At 30.2% G+C, this 13801-nt stretch overlaps 2 protein-coding genes across 2 annotated transcripts in view; both read right to left on the bottom strand.

Annotated features, from left to right (window-relative positions):
* Nucleotides 1–13801, bottom strand: part of LOC143234467 (receptor-type tyrosine-protein phosphatase N2-like) — a 562455-nt gene that overhangs the window by 346199 nt on the left and 202455 nt on the right. The gene's annotated exons all lie outside the window — the stretch shown is intronic.
* LOC143234462 (protein C-mannosyl-transferase DPY19L1-like) overlaps nt 1790–13801 on the bottom strand; it is a 40384-nt gene continuing 28372 nt past the window's right edge. Inside the window, 6 exon segments of the mRNA XM_076471848.1 lie at nt 1790–1893; nt 3645–3744; nt 4559–4733; nt 6202–6227; nt 6230–6320; nt 8355–8420. Coding sequence (XP_076327963.1) covers nt 1872–1893; nt 3645–3744; nt 4559–4733; nt 6202–6227; nt 6230–6320; nt 8355–8420 — 480 coding nt within the window. The 3' untranslated portion in view covers nt 1790–1871.

Here is a 13801-nt window from a genome sequence, read left to right as displayed (position 1 = left end):
TTACCAGGATCTTCCCACATCCCACACATCTCCCCATTCCACAACCATCCCTACGGAGAAAACACTTCTGTAAAACATTTAACATCAAATCAATATCAATGGGACAAGATGAAAAAAAGACACCTTTGAAACAAAAACCAAAATGATTAGAAAAGAAAATTTTGTTTATGGTTTCATCTTAAAACAAAATGGAAATAAAACTTGTACCTGGATGTGAACCAGTTCGATATTTTACACATATCTTGGTGAACGTTTGTTTGTGTAAATGACTAACAAATGTTATGTAATAAATAGTTTTTTTCTCAGACTCCTATAATTATGAAACTAGTCTTGATTCCAAAAATGCTAGATTATCACTAAATTTATCTGTATAAAAACTGCTAACAAATGATATCACTAACTGTGGTTTTAAATAACCTAACATGATTTTAAAACATTTTTTGTTTACAACCCTCAAATGTTTGCATCTGTTTACTAAACAACCCTCAATCGTCTCTTCTTCATAAACAATTATCTGTAGTATAATAATAAGTCAAAATTAGAACCATCTAATATAATAAAACATCCATTACACCCTCTTGATGGTGATGAGCTGAAGTCATATTTAAAAAAATCTTTTTACAGCAAACTGGAGTGTTAAAAGTAATTTTGATTTAATTATCAAAACATTATTAAAACATACTTGGAAGTAACACGCCATTGGCTGTAGTTTTCCAATTAATTAAAAGTGAAATGATAAATTACTTTAACAAGTCTTAGATACAGTCCTAAGACTAGTTGTAAACACACACAACAAGCTGTTGATTCCAGAAGAACGTGAAAGAATGTAATAAGACACTTTTCATCATTATTTGAACTAAGCTTTAACCAGTTTAGAGCAGAAGTTAATATATTTAAAAATCACATGCAAAAGAACTTGTGTTTTTAATTACATTTTTTCCACTGCTACAGAGGTGTTACAAACATAACACCCAAGATGATTGCACTGGAAACTATTAATTATATTGGGTTCATACCTAATGACACAAGTGCTGATTTGTTATACATTTAAGAAAAACCTCGATTCCAGAGATGACCACATAATCACAGAATTTCTATACAAGGCTCGTATTTGTAATCCTGACAATACACCATTACTAGCTGTGGCTTCTAATTACATCATCTTATTTATAAGTCTTACTGACCCTCTACTGTATAAGGTTTTACAGTATACTAGACATCTATAAATATCTGTAAAACATTTATTCTGTGTAATAAACAGAATAACGTTGTTGTTCAACTGTGCAGTTGTGCCTCTGAATTTTGGATCTCAAGTTGTTTAAAACTAAAGACAGAGGAAAGTTATTTTGGAGAGGAACTGTGGGTGAGCAGCCACACAATTTAAAGAGAAAAGGATGAAAATGGTAAAGTCATAGAGAACTCAGTTGCACAAAGAATGGATAAAACAAAACCTTCAAAAATAATACATGAAAATAAGGTGTTTAAGGCAGAGATGAGACAAGAGTGGTGACAGTCTGAGATTAAACCATACTTTCTGTCAAAGGGATGAAATAAGAATTAGTCTTGACAGAATATGAAATGATAAACACGAGTTCTGAGGAAGTACAGGAATTTACCAAGATACTTACCTACTTTTACCAAAACACCACTTAGTATCAAGAACAACAAACTGAGCACCTAGTTCTTTCAGCTGATGGTATCGCTTTCATCTGGAGATTTACGGCTGTAAATTGTGTAAACTTTCCGTCCGCTCCCCTGGCAAAAAAAGTTAAGATGTTATGCTTCAAAAATAGTACAGCACAAGAATCCGGAGTACTATGAGTGAGACAACAAAGTTTCGGGACAACAGAGGACCTATTGGTACATCTCAGCTATTCTTTTGTAACAATCACACTAAAACAATTTATAAATAAATTTTAAAATAATCTTAAAGCCAACCCTTATCATTCATATACTTAAAGTTTCTTCTTAAACTTACTGCCTCTATAACATCTGAAAGCAACCTATTCCGAAGACCAACCCCTCTGTTGGAAAAATGAAACTGTCTTGGTTGAAGATGATCCTACTCTGCCCAAATTTGTGTGTTCCCTGGGTCCTACTGTTCTCACTGTTAAATATGGTACATCAGCACTATCAGTTCCCTTTATAATCTTAAACACCTCAATCAGATCCACGGTAACTCTATTTCTCTTCTCCTCATATAACAACCCCTTCATTCCAGGCACTATTTTAGTAGCCCTCTCCTGAATTCCTTCCAACAATTCAGTGTTCTTCCTAAAATAAGGAACCCAAGACTCCAAATGTAGCCTAACCAGCCACCTATACAATGAAATTACATATTTAGACTTGCATCTAATATATCTGTAGATAAAACCTGAAGTCCTGTTTCGTGGCTATGAGAAACCCACTTCAAGTAACAATGTACATCAAGATGGCTGGTACGGGTATTAATACTTTTATTAAAATAATGTAGAAAACGACGTTTACCTGAAGATGACCCAAGAAGGTCAAAACATTGTTCTCTATTTTATTTTAATAAAAGTTGTATTATCCATACCACGTGTCTTCATATATACGAAATCCTACTTGCTCTACCCACAAGCAACAGCACACTGCCTGGATGGCCTCAGACTGATCAACCATTACACCAAGATAATTTTCTTTCATGGCACTGTTAAGGTTATTCCCATCCAAATTAAACTTATAATTGAAATTACAATAACCCACATGTGTTACCTTGTATTTATTATAATTAAACTTCCTCTGCCATTTATTCACCCAACTCACTAAATGATCTAAATTCTCTTGTAAATCAGCAGCACCCTCTTCACAGCAAGTGATACCCAAGACTTTAATATCATCATCAACTTTAAGTAATTTATTGACCATTCTTTCATCTGCATCACTGATGTAAATAAGGAACAAAGATCCTAAGACTGAGTCTGAGGTTACCTCACTTGCAATATTAATCTAGTCTCAATGAACTCTTTATAACTCTCTCCTTTATTCTGTCCTATCCCCCACACCCAAAGAGATGTTTCTTTACAAACCTTTTATGTGGCACTTTGTCAAATGTTTTCTCAAAATCCTGATAAACCAAATCTACACTCTTACCCTCATCTACATAATGAATAATATGAAGCATTATTACTATGGTAACTAGACGTGTATTCTTGTCCAACTCGCATCATAGCGTTACAAGTCCAATAAAACGTACCTCAAGCCTGTCCTATTACAATTAAAATATTTAATGAAATGTCTAAAATCAGTTATGTAGGTAACAATGTCTTCAATCCAGGTATATCTGATTTTTTTATGTTAATTTTAAGAACATTTTATAAGTGGAGAAAACGGGGAATGTTAATTAACGACAGATCATAAACTGCCACATATATTAACAGGTTCTATACTTTTATTAGCCACTGAACAGGAAAAAACTGTTACAACTAAATGTCATGAGAATATTCCTAATCAAGCTGTGCACCTATCACCCAGTGTAAGAAACTAATGAGTACCTATCACCCAGTGTAAGAAACTAATGAGCACCTATCACCCAATATATAAAAGGCTTATATCAATATATATTCTGGCAAAAAGTTTTTAATGACAATGAAAGACAGAGGATAATAAAATGACAAAAGCACCTTAAACCAGCATCTTCATAATGAGGATGGTTGATGATTGGACGTCTTGATGATAACATTAAATTTGCCATAGTTGGCATTGGTCCAGCAAAAACAGCATCTGTAAGAGGACAACAAAGTATTAAGGTCTTGTTTTATTCATGATGTTGGAAGAAAACATTGAATGTAAAATTATAAATATAATGATGTCAATATTTTTTAATCCTTTCTCAATAATGAATTTTTTTGGCATAAACTACAGACAGATCTTTTTTACCAAGCAGTTAGCACTAGTGGAAAGTTTTAACCAGATGTATGCACATTATGTTATCCAAAGATAAAATAAAACTAACTCATATACCAGTGTAACTCAAGTGACCCACTCAGTACGCTCCATTTTAGACATGACACCACTGACCCACTTAATCATGTTGGGAAATAGTACTTTTTTTCAATTTATCACAAAGCTACACCAGAGCTGTCTATACTAGTCATAACTAATTTAGCAACTTAAGACTAGAGGAAAGGCAGCTAGTCATCACCACCTACTGCCAACTCCTGGGCTACTCTTTACCAATGAATAGTGTGATTGTAACATTATATTATCCCCATGGCTGAAAGGGCAAGCATGTTTGGAGTAAGTGGGGTTCAAACCTGCAACCTTCAGATTGCAAGTCAAGCACCTTAACCACCTGGCCATACTGGGCCATGACATAGTACTATTGATCAACTCAAATAAATATTAACCTCACCTTGAGATGTACTACTGACCCACTCAACTAACCATTAACCTCACCTTGAGACGTGGCATGCTGATCCACTCAACTAACTATTAACCTCACCTTGAGACGTGGCATGCTGATCCACTCAACTAACTATTAATCTCACCTAGAGATGTAGCACTACTGATCCACTCAAGTAACAATTAATCTCACCTTGAGATGTGGTACTATTGACCCACTCAATAAGCTCCTCTAGAGAAGGATTACTGTATTCTCCAAGGATGCTACGTTGATGCTGGATGTTCTGTATTCCCTGAATGCTCATTAAACAAAGAAGGATGGCTGTACCAGTGTAGTGAAGTTTAATGGAACGAATAAAGCCAAAAAACTAAAGCAGAATAATACCAAAACAGTAAATCTCTCAAATTTTTGTCACCATTTAAATTTCATATTATCTTCAAAATTAAAGTAGTACAAGTTTAGTGCATTATATTAAAACTACATGTAAATCAACAACTCATGTGACAACCACAATCAAAATAAAGTTGTATAACTGCATTTTGTGGGTAGTGTGATGCCACCAAAATCTGATCACTTTTGGGAAGGGATAATAATGGTCTTTTCAACAAAATATTCATGCACTTAGATCAAAAAGATGTGTTGTGGTTAGGATTTAAAAGCACTTTCATCTATACTTAATTGCAAAGAAAAAGAGAAACATATGGATCAGTGTGGGGTACCAAGACCATCAATAGAGACATGTAACAAGTCATAACTCAGCTCTGTAAAACAAAGTGCAGTGTCTTGTAAGTGGTGAGAATCCATGAACACAAAATTCACTTGTGTATCTCAGTCAATAATATGCAACATAATCGAAAAGGATTTCCACACAGAAATAAGACCAACAACTTAAGATAAAGACTCCAGACAAATCACCAGATCTAATGCCTATGTATTTCTGTGTGATCACAGTTGAATTAGGTTTGAGTAAACTGTTTACTTTGAACACTAGATAGATAAGGAAAGCATGCAGGAAAATTGATTCACATTAGTCATGATAGCCTTATTACCAAATCTTTTACAATGGAGACTATGCTGAAACCATATTATTGTCAAGATGCAAGGTTAGGAGATAGAACAAACCTGGTCATGACAACACGGAATACTAAGGCTCAAAAATCATTTCAATATAACATACTTAAACATCTGCCCCCTATTATTAAAAGGTACAGTTACAAATTATTTGGTAGATAAAAAAAAAAAATGTTCTACGTTATTTCACTGGTACCACTGAAGAAGTGCACTTTAAGACTGTGTCTGTGGCATGTTTCACACCAAGCATACTTTAACAAGTGCGATCTGAACCTTAGTATCAATGCTGTCATTAAAACTTTGTCTAAAGCACTATCTCTCCACCTTCTCCAGGTTAAATTTTTTATATCCACTTTAGGTCAAACATATTTAGGTTTTCTGGCATTAAACTGAGTTTGACAGATTCTGGGCTGTATTATTTGTCCCAGACACTGGTGATGGTCTAGGTTGAAAAATACCCACACCACAATACAATAGCAATACAAAACAGTTGAAAACAACAACTTCAAGGATACCATGGAAATTAAGTATGACCCAGTCTGCTATTTACTGCTGATATGAGAAGTTTAACACATTTACTGAATGAGGAAAGATTAACTTACCATAATAACAGAAAATATTTGTGTCTTATAAATTATGTACAAATAACAAGATATAAAACTACATCTTGTTTGAATCACACAAAGAAACAAATCATGGAATTATATTGCTGAAACAATTTTCTTCTGATTTTGTATGTTCTCACAACAAAAATTACAACATACCTTTCTGGATGACAGTAGAGAGACTAAAGGCAGAGTTGTGGTGTGAAAAACAATTTCAATCTCATGATCAGCACGGCCATTACGGTGAAAGCACAAAGCTGAAGAACATTGTACACTACCTGGTCAGACAAATACTGAGACTAACTAAAAGGTTTTAAATACAAATATTGAAATATATTTCGTTTGTTATAGAATTTTATGCAAAGTTACTTTAGAGCTATCTGTCCCCAATCTTGAGGGAAGACAGCCAATCAACACTAGGCACCGTCAACTGTTGGGCTTCTCTTTACTAATGAATAGTTGGATTGACTGTCATATTTTAACAATGTCACAGACAAAGTGGCAAGTATATTCTGTTATGGATTCAAACTAGCAACTCTCAGGTTGCAAGTTGAGAACCTTAACTATCAGGCCATGACATCTTTATCTTGTAAAGAAAACTTATAAAAACTAAACCAAGAATTCCTTTAAAAGATAAACTCATTCTGTTGAGATGCGATTTGATAAACTATTCACATTTGAAGACTAAAAATTATTCACATTGTACTATAAAGGAACTCTTGCTTGAATGATACTGCAAAAAATTTTTCATTACACAATGTGCAATCCACAACTTCATGAAAGTTTTATCCTGTGTACATGTAGATTTGCAATAGGGGTCATGATTTTCCCATTTCACCTCAGTTTCCTGTAAAGGAAAACTTTATTTTTCTCCATTCTCAGAGTGCAAATATGATGTCATGAATATATCACATGCAAATCTAATAAAATGGCACCACCTATATAGATATAATAATATTGTCTGTTGTATGTCCATATAGTCTACAGAGTGTGGATTGAATGGAGGTTCATTAGGTCCATGGGGAAAATACACACAAATGTTCAATTTTGCATTTTGTGGTTTTATGTTGTTGTTGTGTTTTACTACTACTTGGCCCCTTTTGATGGATCTTCACCATATTTGACATGAAGGTTTGTTGGGTCCATGAGGAGATACATTCAAATTTACAGTTCCACATTTTGTGTTTTTTATGGGTGTTTTGTTGTTTTTCAAAATTATATATATATGTAGGAAACAACTTTTCATGTCCTGAGATAATCTTTCATTAATCATGAATCTACATAATTTCTATCCAGGGTATGGGTACCCCAGATAGAATTTATTTAAATCTCTTATAGCTTATCAATATATAATGATCAAACTTAGAACCAACTGTAGATCAAAATTAACCTGACTGAAATAAAGTTCCTATAAATGTTTAGAGAAAACAAAACCACCGAGAACAACATAAATATCTCACATCTACATTTGATTTTTATTTTATTCAAATACACTCTTGTGATTTAACTTTCCAAATATGTAGATACAGGAAATATCCCGCACACTTTCAAAATGAAAAATAACTAAAATAGAAAAGAAAAAATATACCGGACAACGAACGTTTCATCTCTGCTAACATTTCTGCTGTGATCCTAACGTCAGTAAAATTTCGATAACAAAACTGAAAACCTGTAATACACGCAAAATGCAAGGAGTACATTTACATTTATGCTGAGATCATGGTTATGTTCGTGACATCATCATTAGGTGTACTTAAACATGTATTGAGTTGTGTGAAGTACCCTATGTTTTTGCCCTATTTAAGTTGTTTCTAATTCCTTGTGATCAGTTTTAAGTAACTATAGTAAACAAAACAGTTTTTCAAAACAACTGAAATAGGTTTCAACATGGAGAATTACAAATAAATTACGTGTGGTTCCCACAGATTAAATGAATTTTTTCTTCCACCTTTAGATTCGTTGCTTTCATAAGGCTATCTAATAGTTTGTTATATATAAAAAAAAAAATTGAAAAGACACTATGGAAACATGTTAAAAACACTGAATAACTTGCATAGAGCAGTTCTAAGTTAATTACCATTTTTGTATATAATATGTACACCATGCTCTAAGATTCGTAGCTTGGTTTGTAATAGACCATTTAGTTTTATATATTAATATATAGAGAAACATTACGTCATAAAACATTTTTATAAACCGAAGATCATGCACTGTATTTCCAGTTTTGACTGATACTACAACTCATTAATATGAACAGAATACAGAACCACATGTGACTCACATTTAGCTATATTTAAAACTGTATTACTCACTTGAGCAACATATCCTAGAGGTTTCTCTTTCTTCAGGTGATCTATATTCCAACTATCTCTCACTATCTACAAAACAATACCAGAATAGAGAGAGATACTGTTACTTCTTTGGTTATCTTACTTTTTTACATTTTCAGATGCACATAAAAATTAACTCAACATCAGACAGTCCTTTAAATTTTTTTTAAACTATGAATGACAGCAGCAGTGTATTTAGGTAGGGGCTAGAGGGGACTTAGCCCCAGAGCCCATTGTTTTAATGGGGGCCCATTGATAATTTTATTATATTCTTCATCCCAAAATCTCTAGAACCTCGAAATAAATTTCAAATGTTTTCAGTATGACTTTACATTTTTGTCATTTTCTATACTCTATGTGGGATCTGTCAATTGATCAACTTTGTAACCACTATTAAAAAAAAAAAGAAAATATATATTAGGCTTATTTTCATGCTAGAATGACTACATATAATAACATAAAAATATAAATGTTTAGTCTAAGTAGATTAAGTCTCATAATGCTATCTATATATTTAAATTATTTATTATTTTTTATTATATTGACCTCCAGTCATGCCTAGCTAACGTTACATGACTTGCACTGACGTAGTGCACATGCGCTCATGTTAATGTATTCAGTAATATAAAACTGACCTTTAGTCTTTCCTGTGTTTTAGTATGTTGTAATATAATCACATTTCAGTTTTTAACATTTTATATATATTATTAATACTTAGAAATAAATTAAACTTATTTTTCTTAAAATATGGAACAATAAATCAAGAAGTAAAGCAAACAATTCTCTTCTCTCTACAACTGTTGAACTTGGTTGCTTCTGGATGCAAGTTGTTAAGCCTATTAAAATTTCACACATGGAGGATATCAAATAAAATTTAAGTTTTATATATACAGCTGAATAACCAAAAAATTATAAAAAGCTACACTGATACCATAGAATAACACTATAATTTATTAAGTTTAGTAACTGAGATTTGAAAGAATGTGGTAACATTTTCACAGATTAAAATGGCAGAGAAAGCCACTCTGGGGATGTTCTAAGCTGTTGATTGGTTAATGTCACATGTTGAAATAAGTGTATATAAGGGACCATTTCAAAAATGGAAGGAGGTGAACAGGGCCACTTTGATTCACCTATATAAGTCATATCTCAGTAAAATAAAAAGATACAAGGTTCTTATTTTATATTCTAGCTTGATAGTATGAGTAATTTGAGATCATAATTTGTACAAAGTATAGAATTAATATTTTGACAACACAAACATCTAATTTTAAACAGTGCTACAACATTCAACATACCATGTAACTGCCTAAAATCTATATTTAAATGTTATTTTAATGTTTACTTTTAAATTAAGAAATTAACTGACATAAAATATTAAAGTTTGAATTATAATCTACAATTTGATTTCAAACTTATTGACAAACATAGATCAATACAATTTTCAATGAAAGTCAACGGTTTTTTTTTAAATGTAGGTTTAAGAGATTACACAAACAATGAGATTCCACCTTGCACTCCTACTAGTAACAAAACAATGGATATTTTCACAAACAGATCTTGAGTAAAGATATTTCATTAAAAATGATTTTTGTGCACAAAATAATTGTAATATTTACTAAAAGATAACCAAATTTTATGAAGATACACATGTACTGTAAATAATTAACGTGTGTGAATGTGTAGATGACCTAGTGTATATTATACTGAGCTTGTTGTAAAAGGGTTAAGGGATATTCTTTTTAATGTAACTATTATGAATCTTGTTTTATACATGTTTATATGCGAATAGCCTCAGCAGTCAACAGTAAAGGTTTTAAAGTATCGTTTGAACTGAATTTTTACTGTTTGAGGTGTTTTTAAGGCCAAATGGTCTATTACAATTTTGTACAATTGTTTGTGATCCCATTAGGAACAACTAATTTGTCTCCTGATAAAACTCACTAACACAGTGCAGCATTTTTTTACATTTCTGACCTGCTAGGCTTTACTTGTAGATTTGTTAACAGTTTAAAACAGTACTAAATAATAATGTAACAATATACATTAAATCATGATGACTATAGATATTATCAAGTTACTTGTAGATCTGTTAACAGTTTACAACAGTACTAAATAATAATGTAACAATATACATTAAATCATGATGACTATAGATATTATCAAGTTACTTGTAGATCTGTTAACAGTTTACAACAGTACTAAATAATAATGTAACAATATACATTAAATCATGATGACTATAGATATTATCAAGTTACTTGTAGGTCTGTTAACAGTTTAAAACTGTACTAAATAATAATGTAACAATATACATTAAATCATGATGACTATAGGTATTATTATCAAGTTACTTGTAGATCTGTTAACAGTTTAAAACAGTACTAAATAATAATGTAACAATATACATTAAATCATGATGACTATAGATATTATCAAGTTACTTGTAGATCTGTTAACAGTTTGAAACAGTACTAAATAATAATGTAACAATATACATTAAATCATGATGACTATAGGTATTATCAAGTTACTTGTAGATCTGTTAACAGTTTACAACAGTACTAAATAATAATGTAACAATATACATTAAATCATGATGACTATAGATATTATCAAGTTACTTGTAGATCTGTTAACAGTTTAAAACAGTACTAAATAATAATGTAACAATATACATTAAATCATGATGACTATAGATATTATCAAGTTACTTGTAGATCTGTTAACAGTTTAAAACTGTACTAAATAATAATGTAACAATGTACATTAAATCATGATGACTATAGGTATTATCAAGTTACTTGTAGATCTGTTAACAGTTTAAAACAGTACTAAATAATAATGTAACAATATACATTAAATCATGATGACTATAGGTATTATCAAGTTACTTGTAGATCTGTTAACAGTTTAAAACAGTACTAAATAATAATGTAACAATATACATTAAATCATGATGACTATAGATATTATCAAGTTACTTGTAGATCTGTTAACAGTTTAAAACAGTACTAAATAATAATGTAACAATATACATTAAATCATGATGACTATAGATATTATCAAGTTACTTGTAGATCTGTTAACAGTTTGAAACAGTACTAAATAATAATGTAACAATATACATTAAATCATGATGACTATAGGTATTATCAAGTTACTTGTAGATCTGTTAACAGTTTAAAACAGTACTAAATAATAATGTAACAATATACATTACATCATGATGACTATAGGTATTATCAAGTTACTTGTAGATCTGTTAACAGTTTAAAACAGTACTAAATAATAATGTAACAATATACATTAAATCATGATGACTATAGGTATTATCAAGTTACTTGTAGATCTGTTAACAGTTTAAAACAGTACTAAATAATAATGTAACAATATACATTAAATCATGATGACTATAGATATTATCAAGTTACTTGTAGATCTGTTAACAGTTTAAAACAGTACTAAATAATAATGTAACAATATACATTAAATCATGATGACTATAGGTATTATCAAGTTACTTGTAGATCTGTTAACAGTTTAAAACAGTACTAAATAATAATGTAACAATATACATTAAATCATGATGACTATAGATATTATCAAGTTACTTGTAGATCTGTTAACAGTTTAAAACAGTACTAAATAATAATGTAACAATATACATTAAATCATGATGACTATAGATATTATCAAGTTACTTGTAGATCTGTTAACAGTTTAAAACAGTACTAAATAATAATGTAACAATATACATTAAATCATGATGACTATAGATATTATCAAGTTACTTGTAGATCTGTTAACAGTTTAAAACAGTACTAAATAATAATGTAACAATATACATTACATCATGATGACTATAGGTATTATCAAGTTACTTGTAGATCTGTTAACAGTTTACAACAGTACTAAATAATAATGTAACAATATACATTACATCATGATGACTATAGGTATTATCAAGTTACTTGTAGATCTGTTAACAGTTTGAAACAGTACTAAATAATAATGTAACAATATACATTAAATCATGATGACTATAGGTATTATCAAGTTACTTGTAGATCTGTTAACAGTTTAAAACAGTACTAAATAATAATGTAACAATATACATTAAATCATGATGACTATAGATATTATCAAGTTACTTGTAGATCTGTTAACAGTTTAAAACAGTACTAAATAATAATGTAACAATATACATTAAATCATGATGACTATAGATATTATCAAGTTACTTGTAGATCTGTTAACAGTTTAAAACAGTACTAAATAACAATGTAACAATATACATTAAATCATGATGACTATAGGTATTATCAAGTTACTTGTAGATCTGTTAACAGTTTAAAACAGTACTAAATAATAATGTAACAATATACATTAAATCATGATGACTATAGATATTATCAAGTTACTTGTAGATCTGTTAACAGTTTAAAACAGTACTAAATAATAATGTAACAATATACATTAAATCATGATGACTATAGATATTATCAAGTTACTTGTAGATCTGTTAACAGTTTAAAACAGTACTAAATAATAATGTAACAATATACATTAAATCATGATGACTATAGGTATTATCAAGTTACTTGTAGATCTGTTAACAGTTTAAAACAGTACTAAATAATAATGTAACAATATACATTACATCATGATGACTATAGATATTATCAAGTTACTTGTAGATCTGTTAACAGTTTAAAACAGTACTAAATAATAATGTAACAATATACATTACATCATGATGACTATAGATATTATCAAGTTACTTGTAGATCTGTTAACAGTTTACAACAGTACTAAATAATAATGTAACAATATACATTACATCATGATGACTATAGATATTATCAAGTTACTTGTAGATCTGTTAACAGTTTAAAACAGTACTAAATAATAATGTAACAATATACATTACATCATGATGACTGTAGATATTATCAAGTTACTTGTAGATCTGTTAACAGTTTAAAAGAGTACTAAATAATAATGTAACAATATACATTACATCATGATGACTGTAGATATTATCAAGTTACTTGTAGATCTGTTAACAGTTTACAACAGTACAGAATAATGTAACAATATACATTACATCATGATGACTGTAGATATTATCAAGTTACTTGTAGATCTGTTAACAGTTTAAAACAGTACTAAATAACAATGTAACAATATACATTAAATCATGATGACTGTAGATATTATCAAGTTACTTGTAGATCTGTTAACAGTTTACAACAGTACTAAATAATAATGTAACAATATACATTAAATCATGATGACTGTAGATATTATCAAGTTACTTGTAGATCTGTTAACAGTTTACAACAGTACAGAATAATGTTAACAATATACATTAAATCATGATGACTGTAGATATTATCAAGTTACTTGTAGATCTGTTAACAGTT

Source organism: Tachypleus tridentatus, chromosome 12 (assembly GCF_004210375.1).
Source record: "Tachypleus tridentatus isolate NWPU-2018 chromosome 12, ASM421037v1, whole genome shotgun sequence".
Taxonomy (NCBI): domain Eukaryota; kingdom Metazoa; phylum Arthropoda; class Merostomata; order Xiphosura; family Limulidae; genus Tachypleus; species Tachypleus tridentatus.
The sequence above is the reverse complement of the archived record's forward strand: the minus strand, read 5'-3'. Positions and strand labels throughout refer to the sequence as shown.